This window comes from Melopsittacus undulatus, chromosome 18, assembly GCF_012275295.1.
Source record: "Melopsittacus undulatus isolate bMelUnd1 chromosome 18, bMelUnd1.mat.Z, whole genome shotgun sequence".
NCBI lineage: Eukaryota > Metazoa > Chordata > Aves > Psittaciformes > Psittaculidae > Melopsittacus > Melopsittacus undulatus.
Window position 1 is genome coordinate 1,739,115 of NC_047544.1, and position 15,156 is coordinate 1,754,270.

A 15,156-nucleotide genomic window follows, 5' to 3' on the forward strand; every position below is an offset into this window, starting at 1 on the left:
ACACCAATGAGCAACACTACTTACATACAAGTCCAGAGCTCTACAACCAAAAACAAAACCACCCCTACAACCGCTCCAAAGAGAGTGATTCTCTTGTGCCTGTGCTTAAATAGAGGTGATAGCTGATGAGTTAAGGGTGGTGGGTAGAGGTCCAGGTGAACCTGCTTGGGGCAATGAGAGCCTGGGGGTACATTCAAGACCCTGACACTTGAAACACAGCTGACAATTCCCTTCTCAGTGATAATCCAAGCTGCAAATTTCTCTTAATGTAACAAGAACTTACGTTAAACAAGAGCATGTCTCTGTAGTGCACAGTCATGCTCTTCCAGAAGCATGGCTCTTGCTGACTTGGTGCTCAATCAGACTCAATCCAGGCTGTGTGTAGCATTGCATCAAACATGCATGGGCCTGCAATAATCAGATGGCAATTATTTCCATGTGTGCCTTCTATATTTATACATAGGCCATGCACCCTTCCCACTGAGGGAAGAGGATGGCTTTTAGCTGTAGGAAGTGAAGCTATTGCTAGCTATAGTGAGTATGCCTTGCATAAAATGGTAACCAGGAGCCCATAAAAGGTGGAAGTTTTTAATCAAGTAACATATATATATATATGTTTTGGAGCCTTTTTGTCTCTATAGAGCTTAAAATCCAGTTGAGTTACCAGCTATGCGGTGGTATGCTTGGGAGTTGACCTTTTCTTGGGGGTGGTAAAGAAAAATTATGGCTTTCCTGGTCACACTAACAGTGTTTGCAGGTCATTGCTATGCACTTAAATGGAATTTATGGGATAAAGTAGTGGCTGTACTATCGTTTAGCTGGTGAGAAGCTTGACAGAAATGTGGTGAAGGGGAAACGCTTATCAAGGTAAAAATAACTGAATGCAAAGATTTCATTCTTACACACTGACTAGAAGAAAACACCAGCATTACTTTGTTGCCGTGGGTAGCTCTGTGTAACCAAGGATGGGAAAGCTGTTTCCTACCTTGTGCCGCTTCCCAAACTGTTCGGGAGGGGTCACTGTGCCCTCGCTTTTAGGTTGAGAGCCTGAAACCTTTCCAAAGGTCTGGTTTTATTTAGAAAATGCTGAGCTGTCTGGAAAGTTTGATGGGTAGGGATGCAGCTGGATCCGTGTGCTGCTTCCTGGGGATTTGAATGCGTTTTATTAGCAGCATAGAAGGCTCAGGGAGATGATATGCATGCAAACACCCCTGTTGACTGCATCACCAGGACCTGAATGTTTTAAACCCAGCATCATTGGATTCTAACAGCTCAGATTTGGTGTTTATGGTTGTCAGGATTAGTCAGTGAGGTTTCTCTTTTGCAGTAAGACAAATCAGTCTGTGAGCACAATGGAGTTGCTCCAGGCTAACACAGGAGTACCAGACCATATCTCTCCTGCAGTCACCGATTAGCTTTTTCACTTAAAGCTTTAAGGGTCAGTTCTCTGATCCCTGTGAAGGTCATTGGGATTGCAGCAGTGCAGCCTTCTGGAATGACAAATATCATCTGCATCTGATCAGCTTCTGCTGTGCTTTTGCTCCTCAGAATGGTCACTATGTGCCTTTGGCGAGAACATTGCATGTGGGTCTGACACTCATCTGCATTACAGTTCAGCACTCCCAGGTACATTTACAAGTACTTCTCAGTGCCTAGTTTAGATGTTCAGCAATGCATCTGCAAGCTGTCTGCACAGCAGTAGGCTTTATCTCCTTTGGCTGGAAATGAGTCATTTCCCTGTACTGTACTGAGATGCTCAATTTCCTTGGAAATCATTCAGTTCTGCAGAGTCCCCAGAAATCACTGATTACTGGACTCTCATTTTGCACTGGGTGTTTTACCTCAGCCTTAATAGGTCCCTAAGGAGCTTTCACAGGTTAGAGTAATTAAAAAAGAAAGGCTATAGAAGCAACTGAGGCTTTACCCACTTCATATTTAATCTGAAGGGCAAGCAAACCTTCTGTATTGACCACGGGCACCTCATCACACAGCCCCAAACCACAGCTGAGCAAGCTTTAATGAAGATTAAAGCCTGCTAAATGAGAAAGGACTGTATTCACCCATGTGTTAGCTGGCTGACTGCCATTGTAGCTGTGTGGATGTAGGGTGCCACGTATATGACACGTGGGAATGAGATGCAGATAGAAGCCACTGTGCAGCCCCTTACAAACTGTGGGTGGATGATGGTGGCCAAAGAGGACTTTGAGGTCTGCAAGGTGGGTTTGTGGAGCTTTACATGCAAGAACCTCTGAGAAGGAGGATGATACATTACCTGTGATGAAGAGGCACAGTGCCCAGCAGAAAAGCAATGGTATAGTGATGCACTTCTACATCTACACATCCAACATGCTCAAGATTATTACCACCAGCTATTTTGCCTCTTAAAAGCCTCCAAACAGGGGAAGATGGGGACAATTAAGTCTGTTTCCAACATGATGATCCAATGTTGTTGGCATTGCAGGAAGTCCGTGCCCAAGAGCAACACAGGGAAAAGGGTAAACATATTTCTGCTATTGCACAGTAAGCAGGGCCTGCCTTTCCTGTCCGCTTGTCAGCAGGGTGGCTGTAGTTATTGCCATAATACAGGGAATAAGAGCCATAGGGAAAGCACCAGCATGCTCTGGTTTCCTCCTCTGCCCCAGTCGCAAGGGAGGAAGGAGCAGTGCTGTCCTGGAGGGACTTCTGTGGCTCCTCAGGGTTTTGTACATGGGGCTGCAGGCTGGGAAACCCAATCTGTCCTCCCATTTGAAGGCTTCTGTTTGGAATCCCAGCTCTGGCCTTCCCAGCAGGAATGAGCTGGGTGCTGGAATAATCCCCTCACTTCAAAGGGGGAAAAAAGGCTGAAAACAAACCAAAATGCATTTAAAGTACATTTCATCAGCTTCAAACTAACAGCTCTTGAGGCTTGACCCAAAGGCTCTCTGCATGAGTGCTGTGGCTGCTTGTGAGCATCTTCCTATCAGCTCTGCGAGGTGGGGAGTAGAAAGATGCAATTTAGGGCAAACTTAAGGCTTTACAAACCCACCTGCGAGGCTTAAAGCACTCGAAGGGTGTAGAGAGCCCGGGATCTTGTTTATACTTCATTTGAGGCTCTCAAACGAGGCATTTTGAAGGGCCTGTGTGCAGACAACCCAGGCTCCGAGGTATCATCACAGGGGGGAGCTATTATTGTTGCTATTATCATCATTATTATTAAGTTTAGGCGCACTATCTGTAAAATCAATGTAAATAACCATCACCAGGCGAGGCGTCAACACGGGCCGCGGCTCCTCGCTGACAGGATTTTAACGCCCATCCCTCACGGCGAAGGGAGGAAATGGCCTCCGGGCACCCCTTGATGCCGCTGGGGTGTCCGGGGCCCCCATCGCGGCCGGGGGCACGGAGGGGACCGCTCGATACCGGGCTCTCCCCTCACGGCCCCACCACACATCGCCCCCAGCCCGCACCCCCTCCGCTTCCCCGCCTCGGCAGAGCCGCGGTGCACTGTGGGAGTTGTAGTCCTCCCCCCGGCTCCGCCCCCCTCTATCTCAGTGCAGCTTCGCGACTGCGAACTACAACTCCCATGGTGCCGTGCGCCGAGCCGCTGCCGCCATTCCGCCTACTCCGCCACCCTCCCCTGCTAAAGGGCGCTTTCCCCACCGCCGCGCTACCGGGCAGCGGGGGCTCCGCCGGCGGCAGCGGCCACCGGGGGTAACGGGGTTAACGGGGCCGGGTTGGGTCCTCCGGAGCTCGGCCGAGAAGCGAAGGGGGCGGCGGTGCCGGCGGCAGCCGGGACTTCCTGTGACAGCCCATTTCCTGCTCGGATGGGGCCGGCGGGCGGCGGGGTCGGTCCTTGACGGGCTCCGTGGCCGCCAGGCAGCGATGCGGGCCCCGCCGTGAGCCGCCGCTGGGGCTGCGGCTTGGCCGGCCCTGGGCACCGCTGTGGGGTGCATGGAGGCACCCCCACCCCGGCCCGCACTGAGGTACCGGGCGGGGGCCGTGTCAGGGGCCCTGTCAGTCGGGCCTCCGCTGAGGGGGCTGCGGCGGCCCAGGCCGCGCTGTGAGGGGAGCTGCCGAGCCCTTGCCGTGCTCGGGTGAATCCCTCCCGGCCCCGGAGCCTGTCTCGGCCGGGCGGCAGGAAGCAGGAGCGGGGAAGGGGAGGGTTGGGACCGTCAGAGCAGCATCGCCTCCTGAGACATGAAGAAGTTCTTCGACTCGCGTCGGGAGCAGGCTGGCTCCGGGCCCGGCTCGGGCACCAGCGGCGGCGGCGGCGGCAGCGGCGGCCCCGGCAGCGGGTACATCGGACGGGTGTTCAGCATCGGCCGGCACCAGGTGACGGTGGACGAGGTGCTGGCGGAAGGTAAGAGCCCAAGGCCTCGGCTGCTGCCCCCTTCGCCAAGCTGGAGAAGGGAGGCTTTGGCCTTTCCTGGCCGTTCTACCTCTCCCTATCTCCCCATAGATTGTATTGGCCGTGGTAGAAGTGGCACCTGCAAGCTGACGTTCGTGGGCTTCCCATATGGAAACCCGGTGTGGGTTGGATGGGTTTGGTTTGGTGGGGTTTATTTAAAGTGCTTTAGGAACGGAGGGGGGGTCGGAAGTTGATCGTTTCCCACCTTCCCTACACCAAACAGAACCCAAATCAAGGGACAAACGTTTCTCTGCAGAACAAGGTGCTGTAAATAAAGCAAGCAGTGGCCTTCATTCTAACTTTCTTCAAGCGCCTTTCCTGTCTTAAGCAGAGAGGAATAAAACACTGGAGTAAATTCCTTGTAGATAATGTCATGCACGTAGGTAGGGTGAATAGAGCTACCCATGATCTGGGATGAGGGATTCCATTTGTGTGGGTTTCTGCAGTAATCCCAATTGTTTGGGGGTTTTTGGGGTGTATTTGGGTTTTTTTTGGAGGCGGTGTCAAAATGAAGCCATTAAAGAGCTAAACCTGAGCAGTAGGGGTTATAAAACTCTTTGCATGTCCAGTCCTTGCAGTGCAGCAAGCTGCTGGTGGCATCTTTTAAACTGCAGCACTGCTGCTGGAACTATCGTTTTCCATTTCATTTGCTTGGGATGTAAGGAACCTTCTGCATGGCTTTGGCTGCTAACCTTAGCCTCGACCTTCAGAGAGACGCTGGCCTCCTCCTGGTCCATCTCCTTTGCAATTCCAGTCAAAACAGTGTTATGTTTTGCTGGTGTAAGTGCGAGGGAGTGGGTAGCTGCTTGTGAGAGCGGAGTGGGAGGACCTGTGTAGGCTTCTGCAGAGAAAAAGCCCTAAAATGGGAAAGGGACTGTGTGTACGCCGTGTGCCTTCAGGTTTGTAACGAGCCACCATGGTGTAGGAGAAAATAGAGCTGTGACCACCTTTCAGACGTGGTTTCTGATGTGTTCTGCGTGCTGAGCTGAGAGGAGCACCAACACCAGGCTGTCAGTTAGTAACTACAGTGATCTTCTCCTTCTTGACTTCAGATTGTCAATAGGTTTGCCTTGGCTGGCACTCCCAAGGCCTTAGAAGCTTAAGAACTACACGAGCCCAACCTGAGGAGCTGTCACAGTGTTCTTTAATGCACATTGGCCTCATCCTGGTAACATGGGAAACCAGAGGCTTTCTTTGCTGATGAATAATGTGCTGGCAGGTTCTGCCCTGGTGCTGATAGCACTGGGAAGCGAGCCCATGTGTCACTGGGCTCTCTGCTCTACAGCCACAAAAGCACAGGTTGCACAGGAGATGTGCTTCCCATCTATACCTCTCTGTCCCACAGGAGCTGCTGCTTATTGAGGTCATTTCCCTATGATTCCTGGTTTCTTGGCTAGCCTTTGGGATGAAGCATGGCCTAGGGTGGGCTACAACTATTACATCTGCATGCACAAGCCAAGCGAGGAGCGACAGGCCTGTAAAAAGGGTGCTGTGTTCTCTTCCTGGCCACATTACAAGGCAAAAGAAGTTATTTTGCTCAAATGTGTTATGCAGGTGTTTTCCTCACACTTGGACTCCTGGTGTGGGCAGTCCAAAAGCATTCTGTGTGCTGAATGAAGTCTCCAAGGGGACAGGAACAGGGTGGCTTGTGGGTTTGCAGGTTGATGGGAACAGAGGGGTGAAATACCATATCCTTTATCAAAAGGGAGATCATCTGGGGAGGCAGCGTGGGTCAACAGCAGCTTTGCATGCTTCTGGCCTTTGGGTGTAGCTGTGGGTGCTCCCCAAGTGCTGGTAAACAGCATTTTTCCACTGACTCAGCTGGAGACCTGAGGGGTTCTCTGGCAACCAGGTCCTTGCGTTACTGATGTCCCAATCCTTGGCTGGAAAACTTCCTTGTGTCTGCAGTGAATTCTGGTGCTTCAGCGGGGTTAAAAAGGCAACTTGTGAAGTCTTGGCTATTTCTGCTAAAAGGAGAAGTCTCCTGGGTAGCACTTTGGTGGGGGAGGAATATCCTGTCTGGGAAAGAGACATCTCTATTCTCTGTTGCTTTAGAAGGGAGAGGAGAGGCCTGTGTTTTGGTGCAGCATAGAATCAACTAGGTTGGAAAGAGACCTTTAAGATCACCAAATCCAACTGTTACCCCAGGACTGCCAAATCATGTGAGCCTAGAAAGGAAATGAGATGGAAAAGAAACTGAAAAGATGGATACTTTGGGGGAGATTCGAGTTGCAAGCCCCAAGAACTGCTTGAACCAGAGCTTTTGGAGTTAAAGTGTTGGGATTTACATCTCTCGGTCAGGCTGTGGCTGGTCCCTCTCAATTCTGCTGAGCAACCCTGCTGAGGATGAGCGTTCCCTGGCCCAGGATGGGAGCTCTTGATGCAGTCACAGAGCCAGATGGCAAATGTGATCCCACGTGATCCCCCAAAATATCTGCTGTGGTTAGGTACAGCTCCACACCCCCTTAAAATAGTTGTCTGGATACTGGCTTTCCTGGGCAGGGAGGAAGTGGATGGGAATAATACATCAGGAGCTTGAATGGTTGTTTGTCTATGGTGATGTTATACTGATGAATCAGTGTTTTCTTACAAGTATATTGCAGTAAATGATTCTTAGTTGAGTCTTTGTAGTTGTCTTGCTCTGATCCATATAATAACAGAACCCTGGAGAAATCCCCCTCAGAGTTTGCATGAGGATTACATGCTGTGGGAGGTCAGCACCACTGGCCTTTGAGTTCTGTAAGGTCAGGGTTAAAGCAGTGGCATCATCTACACTGGAACTCTAAGGGGACTCGAGTTCCTATTTGGAAGATGCCTGATGTTCCAGGGAGCTGAGGTGAATGCCTGGGGAGGTGAGTCAGGCTGCTATCTTCCTGTTTCATTTGTGAAAAGAAACCATACAGTGTGATCCAATTGGATGCCTGAGTCCCCCCAACATCCAGTTTTTGGGGGGCTATGCTTTGTGTTACCCTCTGTACATGCAATAGTGTGGGAGTGCTGAATTGATCCAAGGTACAAACGCGTTGATGGGGTGTGTGTTTGAGCTGGAGTTTTGTTAGTTGTGGTCTGTTCCCAGCAAAAGATGCAGGTTGTTTCTTCAGCTCTGTGAAAAGTCACTTTCCCCCTTAGTAGTATCCTTCTGAAGGTGCTACTTGTAGTCTTTTCCCCTTAAAATATGTAAGTTAGGGGATTCAGTTTAGTAACTGTCAGAATGCCTTTCAGATACATGCCTTGTGTGTGCTGCTGGCTAATGTCCACTTTGAAGCCTTCAATAGTGGCATTAGAAACCAATGTAAAATCAGCTTCAGTTTGCCAGCTGTATGTTTTACTCTGTGCTGAAAGGATGGGCACTGTGGGGAGGTTTCATCAGGAGCCTGGCTGTGCACAACCTGTACCCAAAGGGGGAGGTGGTCCCCTGGGCTGCCTGAATGTGTGGTTGGGCTTAATAGCAGAGGGCTCACCCCAGTTCCAACGTGGTTGGGTTGAGGGCATCCCTTTGAAGTTCATTTTGTCACTTCTGGCTTCTGCCAAGGGCCAGCTGCTAGCCAGTGCCATTTGGGTTAGGAATGAAGCTATTTCTCCTCTTAGAATGGGATGTGGGATTCTTTTACTTTAGCTTTTCCTGTGTACCTTGTGAGGCAGGGCATGGATGCTCTGCCCTGCTAGGTAAGATACTGGCTCCTCTGTGGTTTAGTGGTCTGGTTTCTTGAGTGTACAAGGCAGGCAAACTGGTGAAGGATCCCAGTGAGTTACTTGGTAAATGTTGAGGTGCCCCATGTGCTTTGGTGCTTTTAGCAGCACAGATTTTCATGGGGCTAAGCCATGGCCCTGGATGTAACCAGGAAGGAAAGGAAGGTGTTGATGGATTTAACTGTGTAAGAAGTTCTATAGCATAGAGGCTGGCATCATCTAGCCTCGCTTCTAAGCTTTATGCAACAGGTCAGAAAATGGGTCTGGGATTGCACATGGGGGTGGCTGGTTTCTTTTTACATATACTTAAATATACTTCATCAGTATATTTAATGGCAGGGATTGTCCTCTGCAGTCATGGGGAGATGAGATCTTTGCAGTTGTTCTCCCAGGAAAGAACGTTCCATGTTAAAACAGTCTGTGATTGAAGCAGTCCTGCATCAGCCTTAGGAAGCTGCCAGTTCCTTAGTGTAAGAAAGGTTAAGGATTCTGACTAGGGAAATGACAGGGTTTAACTCTCCAACACTGGTCTTGCAGAGTGTTCTAGTGGTGATGTATGAACGGGTTACCTCTGGTTGCAAGCCCAGCAGTGACACTTCGGATCTAAGGAAAACCTCATGGCAGTGCACATGTTCTCATTGTGCTGTGGCCCTTCTCCCCTTTGCACAGGAGCTTGTCAGCAGTTGCAGGGAGCAGGTGGTAAGTTATAAATGTGCTGAAGACAAGCTGGAATCCACTTTGGGGTTAGCACTTGCTGCTTTCCAAGTTCACCCACCTGCATTAATCATGGCTAATAAGGGCAGGGCTGCACGCTCGCATTGTGACTGGAAGCTGCTTCCTTGGAAGGTGGCTTTTCCCAGTGCAAATAGGGATTTGGACAGACTGAGGCTGTGCCTGTTGGAACAGCAGCCACAGGGCTCGCTGCTGTGAGAAGTCACAACCAATTTACCTTTCTTTGTACTAAGTAAGTGTTTACTCGTGTTTCACATGTGGAAGGAGATGGGAATTCTCTGGGGGAAAACATGCCATAAGTAAATGGAGTTTATGGAGGAGTTCTCTTTCGGTAACAAGAGGTAACCAAATCAGTTGTTTCCCAGGAAAGGATGAAGGGAAGCACAGGATACCCTCTGGATACCATACTGGAATAACACCCCTTTAAACCAGGTACTGGCTGTTGTACTTTCCTGAATGTAGGAGCAATACAGACCGAGGTTTACAAGCACAAGGAAAAGCTTTGGGAAGGCTTAAGTGAAACACAGTTGCAGGATAATTCTTTCTCATTTGTGGCCTTTAGCATTAGGGAATATTTCCTTTTCTCCTTTTGTAGGAGGTGCCACTAAATGGAATGAAGGTTACTGTAGGTGCCTGAGTTTGATGCCATAGAATGAACGCAGAGGAGAGCTGCTGCAGCTCCTCTAATGTGAGGAGCTCTCACTACCCTGTTGCCAGAGTATCTGAGCCCTGGCACAGTCGGTGGAAATGTCCTTCTGTTCCTTTTAGGGCTGCTGGGAAATAATATACTGAGATATGAAGGTGAAGAGTACGTGTGGCCAAGTGCAGAATTGATCTCTGGCCATCCAGTTTGAGTGCTTTAATTGCAGTTGATGTTCTCCCTCCAGTGCTGCCTCTGTGTTTTCAATGGGGGTGTGCTCTTGGCACACATGTGATCTGGGCATACATTTACACTTGTTGTGTGGCACAGCCCATGCTGGCACCAGGACCTTGGGCCCTGTGTCCCAGGAGTGCATTAAAGACATCTTATGGAATAAGATGCTCAAAGCATCTGGTTTGCTTCATGATGTTGCAGAAATAAATCATGTACCAAGGATGGGTGATCTCATAGATTAAAAATAAAAGAAGCCATCAGCAGCTGAGTTCCCCAAGCCAGACTTTGAATGCATATACATCTACCCCAGAGCTGAACTGGAAGCTGTGATGAGGACAGGTAGATCTGATCTTCTTTCATTCACTGGTAGGAATATGCTGGTCTTACTTCTTATTTGGTGTTGGTAGAGCTGTAATAGGGAGCTGACCCCAAAATGTGCCTGTCTGAACTTAAAAAGCAATCTGACATGGCAGTAAAACCTGTGGCCTTCTGAAGCTGTTTAAGTGCACATCCATTACCAGATGATAGCATGTTTCTCCTTTACTTCTGTAACCTAAATGATGCTTGCAAGGTTGACGTGGGCTTTTGCTGCACAGCTCCAATGGCAGCAGTAAAATAAACCCAGAGCTTGTCTCCCAAGTACAGAATGCTCCAGGAGAAGCACGATGTGGCCTGGTTTGTGTGGGCTTCCTGTGAACAGCTCTTTCTCTTCCAAGTGCTGTAGCAGGCAAGAGAAGCCCTTGGTTTCATGGAGTACACCTGTGTGTGTGACTTCACTGCTCTCCTGGATGTAGATGGAAGCTATTTGGGTGTTGGGGGGTGAGTGATATCAAACTCTGACTCTCAAAGTGGTTTAAAATGCTTAAAATGAACACAAATAACCAGTGCTGATGTGAGAGGAGTACTGAAGCACAGACCAATTGCTTTATGTGCCGTCTCTGTGCAGCCTACCTGCTCAGTCAGTGATACCTTAGTTACCTGTCATGAGCCTCTGGAGGATGAACTGCTTCTGACTGGCAAGTGCTTCAGAAATGAAGGTGTTGACTCCAGTGTTCAGTTGCTGCTTTGGAGGGGTGAGCTGGAGCAATAGGAAATCCCTGCCTTACAACTGCAGCGTGGTCCCAAGGAGGTATTTGTGGCTGCTCTTGGCCCTTGGGTTCTGCTCTGATGGTCAGTGATACCGGGGGTATGTAACTGGTTAGTGGGGTGAAAGAGAGGGTAAAATCCCTAAAGAAAATAATATCCTTTTAAGAGAAGGATCTGTGTATGTGTGCTATGTGCTGACATTCCTGCCTTTCCTCCTGGCTATTGTAGCACCTCTTGTTAGGCCAGCATATGGGTGATGTGTAGGGATTAGGTGAGTAACAAGGAATAACCACCCCTCTGGGATGGAGCACTGACAGGCAGGAAATGTTGGCTGGAGGGAAGAGGCAGTGCCATGTCTCTGTGGGGAGAGAGATGGGGTAAGGGTAGGAGGTAAGCAGAGATAAGGATGGCTCAGTGGTTGGGATGTAAGGGTTTCCTCTTTGTAGGGTCCCTGTTGCTTTGACTGGAGTCCTGCAGATGTCCTGTTGGCAACTTACACACTTGGGAGGTGCCTGTTATGCTCATGGAACATCTCTATGCCTTACTTCCCCCTTGCAGTGTCAGAAGGATGCTCGTGACCATGTTGGAGAGCAGCTGATGTGGACTGTAGCTGGTGTGCACTGAATGGTCCCTGGGTATTTCAGCAAGTGCTGCTTGTAAAGTTGAGTGTGCTCTGACCTAAGCTTTTTAGTGGCTGCATATTCACTACAGCCCTTTCACAGGTCAGTGGATGTAAGATGACACAAGAATTCAGTCCCAGTAATCAACTGGTGAGATCATGCTGGCTCAGATGTTCTGTTTGTATTGGTTATGTTTGCAAGGAAATGAAATGCATCCCAGAGCACTGATGTGTGGATTGAGGATGGAAGAGAGAAAAGGGAAGGGGTAATGCAGACATGGGTCAGACTGGCAAGAAAAGCTCTGCTGAAAGTCAGAGCCCTTCTTTTGGCCTTTACCTGTTGCTTTGGAGTTAGAAGATGTACTTAGATATGTGAATATGAGTTTACCCTTCTGTTTCTATGCCTGGTTACTGGTTGTCGTTTGAGCTGTTGTGCAGCCTCTGCTGTCAGTGAACATGAAGACCCCTGTGTCCAATGTATCCCATACAAAGATGCTCATGCTCCTAGGAGGTGCCTGACTGCCCTTGTCAGTGACTGTTGAGGCTCAACACTTGTGTTTGGCACCGACATGTGCTCAAGTGCTGCTGCCTTAGGAAACACTCAGAAAGACACAAGCAGCTGTCCTCTTACAGCTGATCATTAGCACACAGTATCTTCTACAGAGCTGCTGTTATTCACAGGCCCCAGGAGACACACACAGTCCTTCCTCACACAGTGTTCGTGTTGTAGTGACAGAGTGGGTATGCCACAAAGTGACCACGCACTAGCTGTGTAATATGCAGAGTTTATTAAGCAGGCACACTAATGTGAATTAGGTAAATCTCTCTCTCTGTGTAGTGAATAAGTACATTACAGCAAATCAGAGATATATAAGTACCAAAGAATGTTAGCAATGCATCAAATCATTCCTGCATAGAGAGAACAGAGATTAAGAAGAAATACATCATCAGATACCACTGAATCATCATCCAGGCTGAGACTTCCAGCTGGGAAGCCCTGTTGCAGCCTATGCCAGGGGTCCAGGTAATTGTACCTTTGGAACTTCTTCTGCTACCAGGCAGGCTGGAAATGCATCTATCAATATATTGTATGTCAGTTGGGGCTCTCAAGCACTTCTGGAAGTTCATTTGAGCTGATGAATTAAATCCCTGATAATTATGGTGCTTGTGAGCACTGGGCACAAGACTGCAGGTTCTGGATCCCTGCAGTCCTTTCTGGATACCTGACAAGTGAACAGACAGGCATATGCCTGGCCATAGCAGCCTTCCAGTGTCTGAAGGGGGCTGCAAGGATGCTGGAGAGGGGCTCTTCATCAGGGACTGTAGGGATAGGACAAGGGGTGATGGGGTCAAACTGAAACAGTCGTGATGGTACCCGGTGCTATTGAATCCCTTGAGAGCTGCCTGGTGGGATGGATGTCTCTGTGCTGTGAGAAGCTGGAAAGTCCATGGCTATCTTCAGGCTTCAATCAGCATATACTCTTCTAGAGGAGTATGATGTAGTCCTTAATGTGTGTTCTCCTGTTAGTGCAATGTCACTTCTGTGGCTCAAGTGTGTAGCTGGGAGACCTGAAAAGGCTGAAACCTGGGTTTAAGCAGAAGAACTTGGTTTGAAACAAGCCTACATACACTGTAGTGAAGCTCGTACAGGATCATGTCACCTGCAAGCCTGAGCTTTGCTTACAATATATGTATGTATTGGGGTTTCTCTTGTGTTTTCCATGCTGCTTTGCTCACAGGGATGTCTCAGTGCTACCATAGTAATCAGAATTCCTTCATGTCTGCCTTGGCTGTTGCCATGAGCTCTCTTTGGATCCTTGCATAACTGCTTCCCAAATGGAGTTTGCTGTTACCATAGCACTTGAGGTCTCCATAAACCCACCCAGGCTGGCCTTTGCAAGCAAGTCCCATTAAAACCAGTCCCAGCCCCACCACCTTAGTCTTGCTTTCTCCTTCCTCTGCACCTCCAGTTACAACCTGCTCTCTGCTCAGCTTGTCCTGTGTTTTCTCTCTGCTGTCAGTGTGATTCACCCTTCCTTGCCTTTCCACTGAAGCTTTTCAGCTGCAGCTTCTTGCTGGCATTGCACTTCCAGTCGTGTTCACTCAGAACAGTCATGCTCCGGAGCATGTTCATGGCACTGCTGATTTCACTTGGAGATGAACAAGGTCTCAGATGCTATTAGCAGCTGCTTGGAATAATAGCAGCTGAAATGTGCTTTGGAGAGGGCTGACTGATAACTAAACAAATGGTATATTTTGAAGCTGTGAGTTATTCATGACCCAGTAATTACTCTTCTTTTTTCCCCCCAGTCTTACAGTGGAAGTTCAAGGACTAAAATTGTCACAGGAGAGAGGGACTCACTCTGCTTTGCCAAATAATCTGCTTGGAGGCAGTGTATCTTGCTGCATAGTAATAAAGCACTGCTTTATCAGCTTTGGGTTTCCAAGCCTGCCTTGTCAGGGAGGAATTTGAGTGGATGCACAAGCCTGTAAAGCAGAGCACATGCCTGGCAAACCTACCCACGTGAACATCTGAACCTGCTGGGAAGGCCAGTACAGCTCCACAGCCTTTAGTGAGCTGCTGTTTGCTATGATATTGCTGTCACAAGTACTGGGAGACTTTAATACCCCTAAATGAAAGTGTTCAGGCTGTGTTCTGACAGTGTGCTTGGAGGATGGGGTAGTGTGACCAAGCTATCGCTGCCCTTGAACTAGAGCTTTTGAAAAGGCAATGCAGTGTGAATGCACAGGATGAGTCTTGGTCATTGATTTTAGGCTTCTGAAATGCTGTTGTGTGGCAGAGATTTATTTCATTTCTTTGCCCCCCTTATTTCCTCTGCTCTGTTACAATTTATAGCTTCCTTTTTGACTTCCTCCATGGAAGCTGTCAGGTGTTGAAGTATCATCTAGGGGAGCGGAGTGGCTCTTAAAGACCTGTAATGAGGCAGGATCCTGGAAAACACAAAGAGATAAAGCTAAACAGCTTTAAACCAGACCTATATAAACCCCACAGAAGGAAGGAAGAGGCAGTTAAGCTTTCTCCATGTTATCAATGCAGGCAAAATGCCTGGGACTATATAAATATGAGGGGATCCCATCAATGTAGATCAATAGCTCAAAGGTGAGTACCAGGAGGATGGGGACAGACTCTTCCCAGTGGTGCCCAGTGACAGGACAAGGAGCAGTGGCCATAAACTGAACCACAACAAGTGTCACCTCAACACAAGCAAGAACCTCTTTCCATTGAGGGTGGCAGAGCCCTGGCACAGGCTGCCCAGGGGGGTTGTGGAGTCTCCCTTTCTGGAGCCATCTCAAATCCATCATAGACACGTTCCTGTGTGTCCTGCTCTAGCAGGGGTTGCACTGGGTGATCTCCAGAGGTTCCTTCCAACTGGAATGGTTCTGGGGTTTCTGATTGTGTTCTTTTGCCCAGTTTAGGCCACACTGATGTTAACTGTACCCTCCTGCATGTTGGAAAAGCACCCTGAAGAGGGTGGAGCAGCTAAATCTCTCTTGTCATGGCCTAGATATTGCAGCAGTGTCGCTAAGTTATGTTGGTAATATTGGCTAATCACATTAGGATTCTCAGCTATGGTAAATCTGTAGGACTGCTTTACTCATGCTGAAAACATGACTCACAAGCTCTACGAGAGCCTTTGCTTTACATGGGAGAGAATTCCTTTGCTCTGTCCCATATACTGGGTGTTTTATTATGTTTAAAGACTAGAGCTTCAGCAGTGCTGGGGCTGGGAGCCCCAAAGAGCAGGG

The 15,156-nt window shown here is 48.9% G+C and overlaps 1 protein-coding gene across 5 annotated transcripts in view; it reads left to right on the forward strand.

Moving 5' to 3' along the window:
- Nucleotides 1–3,713: 3,713 nt before the first annotated feature.
- AAK1 (AP2 associated kinase 1) overlaps nucleotides 3,714–15,156 on the forward strand; it is a 65,511-nt gene continuing 54,068 nt past the window's right edge. For all 5 annotated transcript variants that reach the window (XM_034070381.1, XM_034070377.1, XM_034070378.1 and 2 more), the window contains exon 1: nucleotides 3,714–4,339. In XM_034070381.1, coding sequence (XP_033926272.1) covers nucleotides 4,177–4,339 — 163 coding nt within the window. In that variant the 5' untranslated portion in view covers nucleotides 3,714–4,176. The remainder of the gene's footprint in view (nucleotides 4,340–15,156) is intronic.